Raw genomic sequence first — 19845 nt, 5'->3', positions numbered from 1 at the left:
AATTTTAGAACTTGTAACAATTTCAGTAGCCTATTGTTACATTTTTAGAACTTGTAACAATTCCCGGAGCCTGGTGTTACATTTTTACAACTTGTAACAATTCCAGCGGTCTGGTGTTACATTTTCACAACTTGTAGCACTAGCCAGCTGGAATGATTACATTTTAGAACTTGTAACAATTTCAGTAGCCTAGTGTTACATTTTTAGAACTTGTAACACTATTCAGCTGTAATTATTTTATTTTTAGAACTTATAACAATTCTGGGAGCCTGGTGTTGCATTTTTACAACTTGTAACAATTCCCGGAGCCTGGTGTTACATTTTTACAACTTGTAATAATTCTGCGAGCCTGGTGTTACATTTTTAAAACTTGTAACAATTTCAGCGGTCTGGTGTTACATTTTCACAACTTGTAGCACTAGCCAGCTGGAATGATTAAATTTTAGAACTTGTAACAATTTCAGTAGCCTATTGTTACATTTTTAGAACTTGTAACAATTCCCGGAGCCTGGTGTTACATTTTTACAACTTGTAACAATTCCAGCGGTCTGGTGTTACATTTTCACAACTTGTAGCACTAGCCAGCTGGAATGATTAAATTTTAGAACTTGTAACAATTTCAGTAGCCTAGTGTTACATTTTTAGAACTTGTAACACTATTCAGCTGTAATTATTTTATTTTTAGAACTTATAACAATTCTGGGAGCCTGGTGTTGCATTTTTACAACTTGTAACAATTCCCGGAGCCTGGTGTTACATTTTTACAACTTGTAATAATTCTGCGAGCCTGGTGTTACATTTTTAAAACTTGTAACAATTTCAGCGGTCTGGTGTTACATTTTCACAACTTGTAGCACTAGCCAGCTGGAATGATTAAATTTTAGAACTTGTAACAATTTCAGTAGCCTATTGTTACATTTTTAGAACTTGTAACAATTCCCGGAGCCTGGTGTTACATTTTTACAACTTGTAACAATTCCAGCGGTCTGGTGTTACATTTTCACAACTTGTAGCACTAGCCAGCTGGAATGATTAAATTTTAGAACTTGTAACAATTTCAGTAGCCTAGTGTTACATTTTTAGAACTTGTAACACTATTCAGCTGTAATTATTTTATTTTTAGAACTTATAACAATTCTGGGAGCCTGGTGTTGCATTTTTACAACTTGTAGCAATTCTGGCAGCCTGGTGTTACATTTATAAAACTTGTAGAACTAGCCAGCTGGAATGATTCCATTTTTAAAACTTGTAACACTAGCCAGCTAGAATTATTACATTTTAGAACTTAGAACTTGTAACAGTTCTGGGAACCTGATGTTACATTTTTAAAATGTATAACAATTCCAGCAGTCTGGTGTTACATTTTTACGACTTGTAACAATTTCAGTTGCCTAGTGTTAAATTTTTTAAACTTGTGACACTATTCAGCTGGAATTATTCTATTTTTAGAACTTATAACAATTCTGGGAGCCTGGTGTTACATTTTTAAAACTTTGAACAATTTCAGCAGCCTGGAGTTACATTTTTACAACTTGTAATAATTCCAGAAGCCTGGTGTTACATTTTTAAAACTTGTAACAATTCCGGCAGCCTGGTGTTACATTTATAAAACTTGTAGAACTAGCCAGCTGGAATGATTCCTTTTTTAAAACTTGTAACACTAGCCAGCTAGAATTATTACATTTTAGAACTAAGAACTTTTAACAATTCCGGAAACCTGGTGTTACATTTTTTAAATTTATAACAATTCCAGCAGTCTGGTGTTACATTTTTACAACTTGTAACAATTTCAGTTGCCTAGTGTTAAATTTTTTAAACTTGTGACACTAGCCAGCTAGAATTATTTTATTTTTAGAACTTATAACAATTCTGGGAGCCTGGTGTTACATTTTTAAAACTTATAATAATTCCAATTACAGCAGTGTAGTGTTACATTTTTACATCTTGTAGCACTAGCCAGCTAAAATGATTACATTTTTTGAACTTGTAACAATTTCAGCAGCCTAGTATTACATTTTTAGAACTTGTAACACTAGCCAGCTGGAATTATTATTATTATTATTATTATTATTTATTTTTTATTTTTTTGGAAAAAATGATTCATGGAGAATCAAGTAAAGCCAAACTGATTAAGTCCAGTAAATATTTGTAATTTATCCAACTCTGTTCCTCTGTGTGTTCAGGAGAAGGCGATGGGAAACAGGCCAAGTGAGATGATGGACCGTGAGAAAGCCTACATCCCTGAACTCCAGATCAGCTTCATGGAGCACATCGCCATGCCAATATACAAGTCAGAGAATCGCTCATTTCGTGCATGTGACGCTGGTTATTTATCAAGACCAGCTTGTGAGCTTAGCGTAACTCTGATGGCTTTCTTTCAGGCTCCTGCAGGAGATTTTCCCGCGTTCGGCCGAGCTGTACGAGCGTGTGGCTGCCAACCGTGAGCAGTGGACTAAAGTCTCGCACAAGTTCACCATCCGCGGGCTGCCAAGCAACAACTCGCTGGACTTCCTGGACGAGGAGTTCGAGCTGCTGCAGTCTCAGGGAGCCTTCGGAGACGATTCGCACCGCATGAACGGTTGCCTCGACGACGACTGTGACAAAAACGACCAATGATGTCGCTAGGGCAAAGGTCACCTGACGGATTCCGTCTTGGTAAAATTCCGTAGTTACCTACGAGGCTTTGAGGAAAGGTTCGTTGTCACCTTTTTGCCATTGCCATGGAGACGGGTTTTGCTCGATGAAGGACGATGGATGGTGTTGCGCAGTCGGCAGTGTGTGTAATGTACGCAAATGTTTGGACTGAAAAAAGTTATATTCTCAGTGGCCCTGTTGTTATAGCTAAACATTTTATTCTAAATGCAAAAATCATATTTCACCTAAACAACTACTCATATGAAATGTAACAATTCTAGCAGCCCAATGTTACATTTTTAAAAGCTGTAACAATTACAGGTGTCTAGTGTAAGATTTTTAAAACTTGCAACAATTCCAGTTTCCTGGTGTTAGTGTTACATTTTTTAAACTAGTGACAATTCCAGCAGCCCAGTGTTACATTTTTAAAACTTGCAACAATTCCAGTTTCCTGGTGTTAGTGTTACATTTTTAAAACTTGTAACAATTCTAGAAGCCTGGTGTTACACTTTTAGAACTTGTAATAATTCCAGCTGCCTGGCGTTACATTTTTATACAACTTGTAACAATTACAACAGACTAGTGTTATAGTTTTAGAACTCTAACAATTTAAGCAGCCTGGTGTTTTGTTTTTTTTGAAAAAAAAAATTGTAGCAATTCCAGCAGCTTGATGTTACGTTTTTAGAACTTGTAGCACTAGCAAGCTGGAATGATTACATTGTTAGAACTTGTAACACTAGTCAAATAGAAATATTACAAACTTGTAACAATTCCAGCAGCCTGGTGTTATATTTTTAGAACTTGTAACAATTTCTGTATTTGTGTTACATTTTTAGAACTTGCAACACTAGCCAGCTGGAATTATTACATTTTTTAAAATTGTGAAAGTTCTGGGTGCCTGGTGTTACATTCTTAAAATTTGTAACAATTTCAGCAGCCTGATGTTACATTTTTAGAACTTTTAACAATTTTAGCAGCCTGCTGTTACACTTTTAGAACTTAGAAATAATTCCAGCAGCCTGGTGTTACATTTTTAGAACTTGCAACACTAGCCAGCTGGAATGTATTACATTTTTAGAACTTGTAATAATTCTGGGAGCCTGGTGTTACATTTTGAAAACTTGTAACAATTCCAGCAGCCTGGTGTTACATTTTTAGAACTTGTAATAAATGTAGCTGGCTGGTGTGACATTTTTAGAACTTGTAACAATTCCAGCATCCTGGTGTTAGTGTTACACTTTTAAAACTTGTAACATTTCCAGCAGCCTGGTGTTACATTTTCAGAATGGTTTTGTCATAGTTATTTTGTTACACATCCACGCAGAAGCTCATTTAACTACTACAAGGAAAACTAAGCCACTGTTTCCATTTCTGCGCCCTCAGCGTACAGAAATCGTCAGACGAAACAGATCTTTGGTTAATTAATTTTTTGCTTTCAACCAATTTCGCCCCTCAGACATCAGTTCTCCCTGTTTACACAGAAAAACGCAACACAACAACATTTCTCCGTTCCCATAATCCCAAACCCCAAAACAATCATTGAAAATCTCAGTCAAGCAAGCAGCGGCTGGCGGCCAGAGAGCGATTAGAGCGCGTGTGCGACGACAGGCGTGAAAACACACGAACCCCGGAGACCTTCTGAGACATCTGCTGGGCTCAGACGCGCCCGTCCAGACGGGACGCGGCCCGCCGTGGAGGAACTGTCTGAATCTGTACATATAGTTGTGTGTTTTAAAGGGCTACGGCGCCCTCACACTTTTCTTTCTCAGGATGGCAGAATGTGTGCGTCAAATGGATCTTGCCTTACAAATGTTTGCGTTGCCTTCCTGAGTGACTTTAACAGAGATCTATGTATAAAACGTTCAGCCTATCTATGTACAGTTCTCAAGCTACATGGATATATAGAGATATCTATTTGCCGTGTGTAAATGTGTGTTTGCACAGGTGTGACTGTAAGTGCATTTGCCAAAATCTGCAATGGACAGAAAACAAAGAGAGTGATGTCAGTTTTATGAAAAATGTCAGTTTGCTTGTATTAGTTTGTCCCACACGGTCGCTAACATTAACCTGCAGTGGAGTGTGAATTTCCCAAAAACTGTTTCAACGCAAAATCAAAATAATAAGGTAAGTTATGGAAAAATTATAGTTTTTTTTTCTTTTTGAATTAGAGTTTATACATATATATAAAAACGTCTTAATGCATTTTTTTTTTACATTGACCCCTGATTTTTGACTGTAAAATGACTAAGTTTGAGATTTCAGAAAAACCAGCTCTGCTTTGTCAGCGACAACAAACCACAAGCGTTAACTACTGTTTCCAGAGATCCAAACATGAACCTTCATTCTTCAAGACTTACTCAAGATGCTTTCAGGAAAAACTTCTGAAGTGTTGTGTTTTATATATTTATGATAATTCATCAGTCAAGTGTTACAGTTACAGAACGTTACAAATAAAATGTAACCATGTGAGGGAACGTTATGGATTTCTGGCTTGAACATTTAATTTTTCTAATAATTTCTGCTGTATTTGAAAGAAAAAAAATATATATTTAAAAAAAAAAAAAAGACTTCATGCTGGCAGTCAACTTTAAATTAAATGCTTTCTTATAGAGTTTCCTATTTCTCCATTGTATTTTAAGTTAATAATTATTACAGATATGATGCTATTGTTTTCTTGTGCAATAAGTGGTTTTTGCGTCGCCTCGTGTACATAACATCCATTTCTAAATTATTACTTTTTACACACACTTTGATTTAATGAATCTATTTTCTGGTATTTGTACCCGTTTGTACCTGTAGGTGACGGTAAATAACATTGTTTTTCTTTGGTTTGGAATAAAAACATTCTCTCGTGCCATTCATAGAACGTTTTTCTCAGTGATGGTTTGGTTTATGAAGTTGGAGTCAGTAAATCAACCACATGATAAATGATAAATACTGACTTTGCAGCAAGTACATGGATTGATTTTTGGTTTGAGGTTCATCAGAATAGGTGGAAGAATAGAATTATTTCTTGAAAGTACTAGACGTTGATAATACTTTACAGTAAACTCATTTTTAACTACATTATTTAAGAGTGATCAATACTTTTACAGCATTTATTAATACAATTTCAACACTGCAAATGTCATTTTAAAATCAGTCAACGCTTGTCTCAACAAACCATAAAAAAGTACAAATGCATTTTTAAATCAAAACTTCAAAAAGCTGTAAAAAAGTTTTAACAGTGTTTGTGCTGACTTAAAATTTTTGTGTGTGTGTGTGTGGTTAAAATAAAAAAAAATTGGTGTTAAAATTTTCACTCCAAAAATTGTTGGTAAATTTCACAATAATAAAAAAAACAAAAAAAAAAAATGCAAATAAAACATCGACTTAAGTCGAAAGACCAAAATAGTATTTTTAATTTATTTAAAATAAATATTCCAATAATTTTTTTTATTTACAACTTAAAAAAAAAATGACACTGTAACATTTAATGATACTTTTAAAGAATTAATTCATTTCAACATTTGAATATATTTTTTAAATAAACAAATTAACATTAACTACACTTAAACAAATGGTTAAAACCATTTTTACTCTGAAATAGCAAAAAATAAATTACAAAATTAACAATAACATTAAACACTTTTTTTCAACCAACTGATTAAAATTAATAAATGCTGTAAAATACATTGCTCATATCAGCTAAACATTAACAATTGAGACTTTATTGCAAAGTGTTACTGACGTCTATGAAATGTTTTCCAGCGTCATTTAGTGCCGAATGCTGTTTTTCTGAAGGTCTGTCTGGAGACACACTTGTGTAGATACTGTACAGATCATTGTGTCTTTAGCTTTCATGAGGATTATGACTGAAAATATAAATTATAAATAAAGGTTTTCATTCAGATAAACTCTTGGCGTCTCAATTGAAACAAATCACAAACACGTCATTTATTTTGTTTTTATTCAGTGCTGTAAAAATAAATATTTAAGTCATTCTCAAACAAAGCAAGAGTCTGAGCACCGGCGTATCACACACACACACTAAAAAACACTGCAGCTTTAATAATCGCTGCTCATTTCAAATAAAATCCATTTGATATATTTTATGTGTAATATTCAAATATACCACTCACATCATGGGAATAAACAGAATGATTGCCAACAGAAATATGTAAACATTATAACACATTATCAAAGAAAAATTGGAATGCTTTGGAATGTTGAAATGATTCATTGAAACAACTCAGTTTAAATCAGTTTAAATTAATTTAGATTTTAAAAAATGTAACACTTTACAGTAAGGTTCCATTTGTTAATTTAAAAAATATTTGAGTTTAAAAATTCAAGTTTAAAAATTCAAAAACATTTAAAATCAAAAGTTTTATCTGCATTGTAAATTTAAATAAATATGAAAAAAAACTAATATTAATAGATGCTGTAAAAATATATTTACTAATTGTGAGTTCATGTTTATGCATTAACTAATGAGATCTTACTGTAAAGTGTTACGAAAACAGGAATTATTGGTGATATCTGAGGTAGAAACAGCTAGTTATTTTTTTTTTTTTTTAAGTTCAGTCTGTTTGTTATTTTGCTCCGGAAATATTTCTTAACACATAATAAACCCTTCATGTGATCAAACTGAAAAATGCTAATGAAAAGAGCTGAGATCAAATGAAAACTGCATTTTACTGGGAATCTTTCACTGGGAAAATTCAGATTCAGTTCAGCTGGTCATCATATCAAATGTTTTCCAAAATCAATCAAACATCAGGAAAAAAACTTATTTCACAAAAAAGACATTATTTCAATAATTTAAAGCCAATTTTGTAATTAAAAAAAAAAAATCTTTCTGTTGTACTGTGCATTTGAGTGATTAAAATGGGGGGGGAAAATATTATATCATTTTAAAAAAAACAAACACAAAACTGGAAATGTCATGAAAATCTTCTTTCTTTTGATTTTGGGCTGACTTTTGACCTTGGTGTGTTTTTGTGACATTCTTTTAATGAGTGCGTCAATATTCCCAGCTGAGCCGTTGGCTGCGCAGTGACGTCTGCAGCGATCGCATGTCTTTCAGCAGACGCAGACTGTCCCGACTGCGCTCGCCTGGTCTCTCTTTGACCTTCACCGGCCCGGCGGAGCGACCGCGACTCGAGACCGTAGTCGTGACTTTAATCTCTCCTCCGTCGTCGCTCTGATCACGACACTGTCGCCTCAACTTCTCCATCTGACACAGATCACATTTACACTAGTGGTCAATATATATGTACAAATAAGCACAATAACAGAGCAAATTATAATAAAAATAGTGAAATATTTTTACAATTTAAAATATCTGTTTTCTATGTGAATATGTGTTAAAATGTAATTTATTTCTGTGATGCACAGCTGAATTTTTCAGCATCAGTACTCGTCTTCAGTGTCACATGATCCTTCAGAAATCATTCTAATATAAGAATAAAATATAATATAAATTCCAATATAATTATATAAAAAACATAAATAGTAAAATATAGTAAAAATGATATTCATATATATATATATATATATATATATATATATATATAACATTTTATATATAAAAAAATATATATAAAAAATTAAAAAAAATGTATATATATATATATATATATATATATATATATATATATATATATATATATATATATAAATATATATATATATATATATATATATATATTGTTTTTTTTTTTTTTTCCCCATCAGGGATGCATTAAATTGATCAAAAGTGCAAGTAAAGACATTTACAGTATAATATTCCTAAATATTTATATTTCAAATAAATGCTGTTCTTTTGAACATCTAACTGTGAATATAAAATAGTGTATTTTTAACATGAGCTACTTTTAGAGTGTACATGTATCTTAACTTGCATTGTGGGCCGGTGTTACCTGAGTTTGATGTCGACGGACTTTAGCGATCTGTTCTCCTTTATTCTCCATCCTCTTCACAAGAGTTTCCATCTCACGCTCCAAATCCTGCCGTAACCGATCCGAACCGCACGACTGGATCTGTTTGGTCAACTCCTGCTGCTCGCTGACAAACACAAACACACGCTTACAATCACACTATGCATTTTCTGGTTTTTGGAGGCATAAAGATTCTTCCAATTTTTAGTTTTCTGTCCCAAGGAAAATATAACAACTTACAGGTTTGAAATGACAAGAAGGCAAGTTAAATACTGACATTTTATTTATTGTTATTATTATTTTTATTTATTTATTTTTGCAGTTTTTATTTTAAGATTGAGTAATTTTAGTACTTTAATCCAGGGCTATTATAGTAATAATTAAAACTAAAACCAAAACCATAAAAAATAAAAAATAATAATTTGAGAAAATAAATATCAGTTAAAATAAAAATATATATATATATATATAATAATAGAAATGCATTTTGTTGGTTTGTTAGTCCGTTTTTGTAAGTTTATCAGTTTTTGTTGAGTTTTTTTTGAGTGAACTTTATTTATTTTTTGTTTATTTCCGTTTTTATTTTAAGATTGAGTAATTTTACTACTTTAAGCCAGCGAGATTGTAGTTTATTAAAACTAAAACCAAAACCATAAAAAAAAAAAAAAAATTCATTTGAGATAAAATAATTATCAGTTGAAATAAAACATTAAAAAAAACACACAAAAACACTATTAATAATAGAAATGCATTTTTTTTGGTTTGTTAGTCTGTTTTGTCAATTTAGTAGTTTTTGTTGTTTATTTGTCTTTGTTGAGTTTTTTAAAATTTACTTCATTTATTTATTTTTATTTCAGTTTTTATTTTAAGATTGAGTAATTTCAGGCTATTATAGTTAATTAAAACTAAAACCAAAACCATACAAAAATAATAATAATAATAATTTGAGATCAAATAAATATCAGACAACACTAAAATAAAACATTAAAAAAAACTTAAACCTATTTTATTTCAGTGACTTTTCCATGGCAACATTTCTCATTTTCATTTAGTTTAACTTGACGTACTAAAATAACTACAAGTAAAACTGAAAAATTACAATAAAAAAACTACACAGACATTTTAAAAAACAACTAAAACTAACAGAAATGACTAAAATGAACTAAAATTAACATGAACGCAGATATTACAAAAAAAAAGAATTATAATAAGTGATATTACAATAACATTGCTTCATGTTAACCTAAAAAAAAAGTAAATGTTTTTAAATACTGAAATAAAAAAGATTTTTTTAATATTTTATTTCAGTTAACATTTATTTAATTTTAATGTAATATTTTTTATAATAAGTTTTATTTACCGATAATAACACTGGACTAAGAGAGGTCTGAAACTGTTCGAGTGCACTAATAAAATGACAGTAAGATGAAGAACAAGCCTCACAAGCTCATGTGTCCGAACTCGTCCTGCAGCGTCAGCAGCAGATCTGACAGCTCCTCACCGCAGGAAGAGGAAGAGGAGGAGCTACTGCCGGCCTGCCGAGCTCTGTCATTGGTGGAGGAGGCGTGTCCCAGCACTCGCTCGTTACACAGCTGAGGATGATGCTGCTTCATGAGATGAAGGACGTGCTGGACGTTTGCTCGCACAGAGTGACTGGAGCCTGTCGACTGAAGACACACAGACACGTGAACATCTACAGTCCTGCTCAACAGAGCTGTGCTAAACATCACACATGATCTGATACGTCACTGCTGGACAGGTCAGAAATGATCATGAAAACTCGTTTGCAACTGTTTTTGATGAAAAAATCAATGATTAACATGGGAATCAAATCAAATGGTATAATGAGTGTAATGGTAGAGTGTGTTTGTGTCTGTACCGTCCCGGTCACAAACGGCACGTCTCCCAGACTGAGTCTGTAATGCGGCGGCGGGTGCGACGGATGTTTCTGCAGAAACACAAGAGGATTCACACATGAGCGGCTCAGTAATTATAGCAGAGGCCAATCAACTCACATTTATTTGTGTACTCACATTCAATAGATTTAAATATCAATCAGTTTTGTTCTTTTATGAGGTTTACATATTAGTCGATTTTGTTCTATTACGAAATTTAAATATCAAGCGCTTTTGTCGTAATACAAGACTTAAATATCAGTTTTGTCCTATTACGAAATGTTACAAGATTTAAATATCAGTCAGTTTTGTCCTATTACGAAATGTAAATATCGTTCATTTTTATTACGAAACTTTACTTGATTTAAATATTGGCTGCTTTTGTTCTATTATGAAATTTAAGAAATGGTCAGTTTTTTTTTTTTTATTATAGTATATATTATTATTATTATTAGAATTTTAAATATCAGTTGGTTTTGTCCTATTATGAGATTTAAATATTTGTCATTTATTTCCTCTTGCGAGATATAAAAATCAGTTTGGTTTTGATCTATTATTAAATTTAAATATTGGTCTTTTTTATTACGAGATTTAAATATTGTTTTTCTTTGTTGTATTATGACGTTTAGATATAGGACAGTTTTGTTTCATTACGAAATTTAAATATCGGGCGGTTTTGTTTTACTATGAAATTTAAATATTGGTCTTTTTCTTCAATTACGAAATTTAAATATCAGTTAGTTTTGTTTTCTTTTACAAAATTTACAAATATCGGTCTTTTTTCTATTACGAAATTTAAATATCGGTTGGTTTTGTTTTATTAAGAAATTTAAATATCGGTCGGTTTTGTTTTATTACGAAATTTAAATATCGGTCAGTTATGTTTATTATGAGATTTAAATATTGTTTGGCTTTGTTGTATTATGAGGTTTAAATATAAGTCCGTTTTGTTTTATTACGAAATTTAAATATCAGTCGTTTTTATTTTATTATGAAATTTAAATATCGGTTTGTTTTCTTTTATTACGAGATTCAAATATCAGTTGGTTTTGTTCTATTGTAAGTTTTAAATACCAGTCTTGTTTTATAACAAGATTTAAATATTAAAAAATGAGTCGTTTTTTTTCCAATTACGAGATATAAATATCTGTCATTTTTGTTCTACGCAAGATGGTATAATTCTTAAAAAGAATCCATAATGATACCATCAGCTGTTCAAAGTGAAAAATAGCAGGATGTCAAAGAGTCAGATGTGAATTTAACATTTGCAAATGTAATCAGCAGTCATTTAAGCCATAATGTTGAAAAATATATTGTATGACTTTAAATTCAATTAATAACATCTCTGATTTCAGGCCAGATTACTATACTGTGATGTTGTTTCTTACTGGGGTTGAAGTAATTTGCAGTACATAAACGTGTTAAAAGAAACAGCTCTGTCTGCACTCGTTTACCTTTGCTGAGAGTTTCTTCTGTTTGTTTCTACTGGATTTGTGTGGATGTGGAGACACAGACTGGATGAGCAGACGATTGGCTTCGAGACCCGTCTGCAGCTGATCACAGAACAGATAAACACAGTTAACATCAAACACACACACAGACAGAGAGACAGACTGACTGACAGACAGATGAACCTGAGCTGCTTTGTCCTGCACCAGCTTCCTCTGATGTTCCTCTTCCTGTAGTTTCCTCTCCAGTTGTCTGATCTTCCTCTCAGCGGCGCTCTGAGTCTCCGTCAGCCGGTGATACTCCTGCTCCAGCATGTCCAGCTTCTGCAGCTTCAGATGAACGTCGGCTTGATCCGCTGAACCCAGACGCTCCAGAGACACCTGCACAACACACACAGAAGATTAACACCCACACACACACACACACACCTGTTTCAGTGGGTTTTGTGTGTGTGTGAACCGCACCTGTCGTCGCAGCACAGCGGTTCTGCCCGATTCTGTGTTTCTCACGGTCTTCCTCATGTGCTCCAACTGTCTCTCCAACCGCGAGCATCGAGTCTCGGCCGCAGTCAGCTGAGAGAGCAGATCTACAGGCAGACAGACATGTTACTGTATATTTACTGTAAGTGTGAGACAGGAAATAAAGCTCTGTGTCAATCAGTGTAACCTGAAGCTAAAAGTATTAAAATAATATTTGGCTACTGAAATACAGCTGAAACACAAATAAATATTATATGAAAAACAACTTCAAATGTTACCTTGGAAAGCAAAATTACCAAAACAATATTTTAAAAACTATTTAATATATTTAAAACATATTTAAAAAAGAAATAGGTTAATAATTTATAAAAATAAAATTGTATAAAATTTTTAAAAATACATTTTAATTAATTTAAAATATAAAAATAATAATAATCATTTTAAAAAGCCAAAAGCAGGTAGCAAAATGACTAAAACTTAAACTAAAATTAAAATACAAGCTACAACCATAAAAATAAAAGTTAATGATATAATATAAACAATAACATAAAAACAAACTTTTCTAAAAAATCTGAAATGTTGCCCAACTAACAAAAATAAAATAACCAAGTACTAATACCATGAAAACTAAACTGAAATAAAAATAAATTATATCTTTAACAAATTATTTATTATATTAAAAACTAATTTATTTAAGTTATTAATTTAACATATTATATTTTAAAAAATAATAATAATTAATAAATTAAATTAAACTTACAAAAATTAATAAAAAACTAAAATGAATAAAATGCCACATAAAATTACTAAAACTTACACTAAAATTAAACTGAAAAGATAAACATAAATGCTTATTGATCATAAAAATACATTAAAGCTATATATAATTATTTGATATATTTTAAAATATTTAATATATATTAGAAATTAATTTAAAAAATAAAACTAATAATTAATTAAATTCAAATTAATACATTTATAAAAAACTAAAAATGAATAAAAATGACTAAAACTTAAAAATTAAGGATAAAAATAAATGCTTATTGATATAAATATTACATGAAATTTTTTTTTAAATTAAACAAAAAATAGAAATGAATATAAAACAACTTTAAGCTTAATTGCTAAAATAATAAAAAATGTAAAACTGAAAATTAATTAAAAATACATTAAAGCTATATAACATTATTTGTTATATTTATAAATATTTAATATATATATTAGAAATGATTATTGAAAAAAATAATAATAAAAATTATAAAAACACAATTACAATGCAATGTTAAATTTAAATGAAAACTAAAAATGTAAAAATGAAAGCTTGATCATGTATTCAGAATAGGCTTATTAAGTATTGAAAATATGAATAAATATTCTAATAGTACATAAAAAACACTGGCGCCAGGGGTGTGTGTAGGGGAGCGAGACCAATCACACACTCACCGTGGTTTTTGTGTCTGTCGTCGTCTCTGTGGTCCGAGTGTGTGGATTCTCTGGAGATGGTCTGGAGTTTCTTCTGTGCGTCACATCGCTCCAGCTCCAAATGACGGATCTTCTCCTGCAGGTTCTTCAGTGCAGAAATAATGGCTGCAAAAACACACCAGTTCAAAGAGGCTCTGCATCTAGACGTGATTTATTCAGCAACTCATTTTACTTGTGCAAAAAGTCAGCCAATCAAAACAGAGCTCATTTACATATGGAAATGACTTTGCTGTTTCAAGATAACACATTTCTTGTGATGTGGCTTTGAATAAATGCATCTGAAAAATGAATCAACGTAGATGCAAGAAAATAAAAGAATCAGAACTCTAAACTCTCCAGCAGGTGGAGCTGTTCACCAAACATTCAGACATTAGTTTGTAAACATTCCATCACCAAACCTGAATGAATGATCCTGAGCAGAAATCAGCATCCAAATGTATTTGCACCAGTGTTATTTTACTATCACTGAGATACTGTTATAGAGTGTATAATATTCTAAATTAGTTTTAGTAATTTATATATATATATTTTTTTTTTTAAGTGTTAATAACTATGTTGTTTTTAATAATTGTTAAAAATGTTTTAATTTGTCTTGGTTTTGTTATTAATTAATTGTCTATTTTAGTACTTTTTGTACATAAAGATTTAGTGATTTTTTTAGTGTCACTAATATAGTAGATACTAATATAGTCTTTTAAAAAAATATTTTAATAGCTTTTATTTTTATATAAGTTTAAGTAATTTTGTTGTGTGTGTTGTTTAGTTATTTAGTTATTTTAGTACTTTAAGTTCATTTAAATAAAAACGAGAAATACCTTGCATAAATAAAATAAGTTTACACACACATATACATATATATATATATATATATATATATATATATAAAATAAACAATTGAAAAAAGTAAAAAATATTACACACACATATATTTTTTTTTAATTTATATATACATTTTTAATAATATATTATTTTATATAATTATAAAAATATTACAAATGTTAAAAATTAACAAATTCTTACAATTATAACTTGTAAAAAAGATAACATTTATAAAAACTTCTATATTTTTCAGTTAACATTTATTTTAAGTAATTGCTTCTTGAGTAATTTTGTTGTGCTTTGTTGTTTAATTATTTTGTTATTTTAGTGCTTCAAGTTTGAAATGAATTGAAATGAAAAAGAGAAATACTTTGCATAAATAAAATAATTTTACACACACACACACACACATATACATATATATATATTTTTATATATATATATAATTTTATATAATTATAAAAAATAAAAAATATTACAAATATTCAAAATAAACAAATTCTTAAAATTATAAATTGTAAAAATGATAACATTTAAAAAAAATACATGTATATATTTTTCAGTTAAGATTTATTTTATTTCAAGTTTTTTTTAAGGTTATAGTTTTATGATTTCTTTATTAGGTTCTGAATTCAACACATCTTTGCTGTTTTAACAGGTAACATTTAAATTTTAACAATCAGCATACTCCATTTCAAATTAAATAAATAAAATGAATAAATTAATATACTATGTCATTTTATGCATGAAAAATGTAGACAAAAAAACAGACTTTTGCTGACATATTGCATGTTTAAGTAACTCACTCAAACGTCACAGAGACTATACTGTGAGCTGAAACACTGAGTTATTCATGAGCGCCACATACAGCTGTCAGTCACTCTCTATACGCACCAGTGTCGTGTCATCAGTGCATCTGAGCGTGTGTGAGATCTCAGGTGTCACAGGTGAGTGTGTGTGTGTGTGTGTGTGCGTACCTGCACTGCTGCTCTCAGGAAAGGCTTTGACGGGTCTGTTAGTGAAGGGCAGGGGTGCGTTTATGAAGGGACGTCCCGCGGGATATTCGGCGTAAGAGGGCAGAGACACGCTGTCAGACATCGGTCGGCCTCTGAGGGGCGCCGTCACACCCTCCTGCTGATACACAACACAAACACACACCACAAACATGAATGCCTCATTTTATTTTATTAAATGCATGCAGATGAAATCGTGTAAATTAAATTGATACCTGCTTGAATAAAATGCATGACAGCAAATTATAAAAAGTATAATAGAAATGAAATAAATAATATGCCATTTGCCAGTCGTGGGAATTCTGATGTAATGCATAAACAGTTTATTATAAACATATTATTATTATATATATCGTTTTTTTTTTTTAGTTTATTGGCTTATTTGTTATTGAAGAAACCCTTTTCCAAACAACAAAAACCTTACTTATATTTTTGTACATGCATGTATTTTATTGGACTTTCTCTCATTTTAGATTCACCTTAAACGGACATTGGTTTTGCATTAAGTGCTTATATAATATTTTGCTTAATTTACAAAACTCCAATTTTTCTGAAAAACAAAATTACATATTTAATCTTAACTATTATAACAAAGTTTTACATTCACAAGACATGAATAATGCAAATAAAAAAGACATTCACACTGATCTTCAGATGCATTTATATATTTTAATTTTATTTAATTTTTAAACTAATGTTTTTATTTTTCTAACAAAACAAACTTATGAAAAAAGAGTTTCTAAACCTTTTAAATTGATGCCCAAAAGATAATTTATTTTTATTATTATATATATATATATATATTTTTATATATATATACACAGTATAAGTTTATTTTTGTAAATGCATGTATTTTTATTGGCCTTTTTCTTATTTTAGATTGTCCTTAAAATGGACACTGGTTTTACTTTAAGTGCTTGTATGATATTAAAAAAAAATCTATATATTTACACTGATCTTCAGATGCATTTTTAAACTTTAATTACATTTTCAATTTAATGCTGGTAATTTTTTAACAAAACAAAAAGCTTTCAAATTGATGCCTAACAGGTAACATATTTTTATTCTTTTTTTTTTTAATGTTCATTTTTCTACAAACACGAATGCACTGCTTTATTTTATTAAATGAATGCAGATGAAAATTCTAAATTAAATTGATAAAAAAAAGAGTACTGGCTTGAATAAAATACATGAGATATTTTTTATTTTTTAAGTTTATTGGCTTATTTAATTGTTACTGCAAAAAGTACTTTCTAAAGAACAAAAGGTTTTACATTCACAAGACATGAATAATGCAAATAATAAAGAAATTCACACTGATCTTCAGATGCATTTTTAAATTTTTAATTTTTAAACTAATGTTTTTATTTTTCTAACAAAACTTATGAAAATAAAAGTTTCTAAACCTTTCAAATTGATGCCCAAAAGGTAACTTATTTTTATTCTATTCTATATATATATATATATATATATATATATATATAAGTTTATTTTGGTAAATGCATGTATTTTTATTGCCCTTTTTCTTATTTTAGATTGTCCTTAAAATGGACATTGGTTTTACTTTGCTTACATGTGCTTATATGATATTTTGATATTTGATATGATATTTTGCTTTATTTACAATCTCCAACTTTTCTGAAAAACAAAATTACATATTTAATCTTAACTATTACAACAACGTTTTGCATTCACAAGACATAAATAACACACACAAAAAAATCTATATATTTACACTGATCTTCAGATGCATTTTTAAACTTTAATTACATTTTTAATTTAATGTTTGTAATTTTTTAACAAAACAAAAAGCTTTCAAATTGATGCCTAAAAGGTAACATATTTTTATTCTATTTTTTTATGTTCATTTTTCTACAAACAAGAATGCATTGTTTTATTTTATTAAATGAATGCTTGAATAAAATACATGAGATATTTTTAATTTTTTAAGCTTATTGGCTTATTTAATTGTTACTGCAAAAAGTATTTTCTAAAGAACAAAAGGTTTTACATTCACAAGACATAATAATGCCAAAATAAATAAATAAATACAATAAAATAAAATAAAATAGCTTTTTTGTGCACAATAATTCTAACTTTTTAACAAAAAAAAAAAAACAAAAAAAAAAAAACTTATGTATATGAAAATTTAAAAAATGTTTAAAAAATAAATATTCTAAAGTTTTCAAATGAATGTAAATGGGTATATTTTTAGGTGTATATATAAAAGGTAAATTATTTTTATTTTAGTGTATTTTTATGTTTACATATCTGGCATTCACTAAAGCGCTGAACAAAGTTCTGTATTTTTACTCTGTACTTTATTGTTATCGAAACAAAAACAATAATAAAAAAGTATGTTGTGGGTTTGTATGTTTTGTTTTAAACTCTGCTAGAAACAAATAAATAAACCCAGTTTTTAAAACACAAAACCAGCATTTAACACAGCAGAAATGATCAAAAACAGGAAGTTTTGCTTCCTGTAAAAAAATCAGCTTGTTTTACTATAATATTATTACAGTTTAATTTTAATGCACACCATTTCAAACCTAGTGTTAATTTAAATATATTATAGTTCAAAATTAAACACACGTCGTTTAATTAAACGTTACACTTTATTTATTTCGACAGTTTGATGTTCTGTTATCTCTATTTTAACTTTAAAGCTGTGAATGTGTGTGAATGTTAAACATGTTTTTACCTTTTCTCGTCCCGCGGAGTGTTTTGAGCTCGCGTCCATTAAAACGCCGGTTTAATCTTATATCATATTTAATTAAAGTACACTCACATTTTATGATATTTACTTCTGTTTGTTGTTAATTTGTTGTTCCCTGCGAACAGGAAACAAAATACAAGCGCGCAAAGCAGAGGTTGTGAAGTCAGCGTTGACAACATCCGGTGGAATTCTAAATAAAAGTCACGTGTTGTGAACTATAATATTTTAAAATGATGTACAGTATTTATGTTATTGAGTTAAAATAAATTTAATCGTGTAAATTTGGATTTGTAAAATTTTATTAGTTCACTTGAAAAAAAAAAAAAAAAGGAAGAATATATTACTTACGTGCATGTTTTACGGTACCGGAAGCGATGATATCCAACTCTGGTTTCCATAGACGCCTCCAAAACAAATTTGATAGATATTTGTTGTCTGAGGAATTAGTAGTAAATTTTTTCTATTATCTATATTTCAAAATATATATTATATAATGTGATATCACATAGAAAACACACACGTTGCTTTGCAACTGACGGAAAAAAGTTAAAAGTCCCAATGTTTGTATTTAAATTCAACACGTAAATACTTTTATATAAATAATTAAAAGAAAGGTCTCAGTTGTTGCATATGACTTTATTTTATTTCAAACGTGGATTATGGAGAATTCAGCATTTTCCAGCTCTTCACTGAACAATGAGGAAAGAAGTGTTTTATTTCTCTTAGTTTGTGTTTTGTATGTTTTCAACCTTTTTTATAACAGCAAACATGCTTTATTTAACCTGTACATTTTTTTAACTTTCATATAATTCTGTACAAAGTTACTCTTTCATCTTTCATGGGCAAAGACTTTATACAAAATTAAAGTCTCATAATAATAACAACAACAACTCATGTTCATTTCTTCACACTGGAGAGGCTGCAGTTGCATAAATGTTTGTTTGGATTGGACAGAAATGTTGGGTTATTTTTAAGTCCAAAGAACATTTTTCATCACAGAAAAGTCAGTTGTGAAGATCACATCATGAACAATCACATCAGGATCATAACTCTCATTTTTATCTCAAAAATAAGTCATTATCTGTCTCAAATATTCTACTCATTATCCCAGAATGCCGTGGGGTCTCTGTCCTGAGAGCAAAAACAAAATAAAGGTGAAACGTGACACGTCTGAGGTGCTGAATAAGACAGAATCAGTCAGTCTGTTTCATATCTGGACGAGAAAGTCACGAATCCTGTTAACCAATACTGACAATCACATTAAAAATACAATCTGAGAAAAGCTCAGCACAGAATCATACGGGAAACTTATTTCTACCATGGAATAAAGAAATGCCACTTTTTAATTAGGACTTTTTTCACACAATTTTAAGTTTATATTCTCAGATTTGTGAGATATAAACTCAAAAAAATGAGATATAACCTCAGAATTTCAAG

General features: G+C 29.9%; 2 protein-coding genes across 9 annotated transcripts in view; one reads left to right on the top strand and one right to left on the bottom strand.

Annotated features, from left to right (window-relative positions):
* The window catches only part of LOC127177621 (cGMP-dependent 3',5'-cyclic phosphodiesterase), a 183257-nt gene extending 177766 nt beyond the window's left edge, over nucleotides 1-5491 (top strand). For all 7 annotated transcript variants that reach the window (XM_051129995.1, XM_051129998.1, XM_051129999.1 and 4 more), the window contains 2 exons: nucleotides 2184-2290; nucleotides 2382-5491. In XM_051129995.1, coding sequence (XP_050985952.1) covers nucleotides 2184-2290; nucleotides 2382-2616 — 342 coding nt within the window. In that variant the 3' untranslated portion in view covers nucleotides 2617-5491. The remainder of the gene's footprint in view (nucleotides 1-2183; nucleotides 2291-2381) is intronic.
* A 1075-nt stretch (nucleotides 5492-6566) lies between these two features.
* Nucleotides 6567-18566, bottom strand: cep57 (centrosomal protein 57). Of its 2 annotated transcripts, none has more exons than XM_051130011.1 (10): nucleotides 18394-18566; nucleotides 15657-15813; nucleotides 13822-13965; nucleotides 12364-12485; nucleotides 12085-12279; nucleotides 11905-12003; nucleotides 10435-10503; nucleotides 9999-10222; nucleotides 8538-8682; nucleotides 6567-7852 (listed from the first exon to the last, which is right to left on the bottom strand). In XM_051130011.1, the coding sequence occupies exons 1-10, from the start codon at nucleotides 18430-18432 to the stop codon at nucleotides 7640-7642; spliced, it is 1407 nt and encodes a 468-aa protein (XP_050985968.1). In that variant the 5' UTR covers nucleotides 18433-18566; the 3' UTR covers nucleotides 6567-7639. The 2 variants fall into 2 exon arrangements, with proteins under 2 accessions (XP_050985968.1, XP_050985969.1); XM_051130012.1 differs by having other exon boundaries at nucleotides 15657-15810.
* Nucleotides 18567-19845: the final 1279 nt, after the last annotated feature.

Source organism: Labeo rohita, chromosome 15 (assembly GCF_022985175.1).
Source record: "Labeo rohita strain BAU-BD-2019 chromosome 15, IGBB_LRoh.1.0, whole genome shotgun sequence".
Classification (NCBI taxonomy): Eukaryota; Metazoa; Chordata; class Actinopteri; order Cypriniformes; family Cyprinidae; genus Labeo; species Labeo rohita.
Note: the sequence above shows the minus strand (reverse complement) of the source record. Positions and strands in the feature narration are given on the sequence as shown.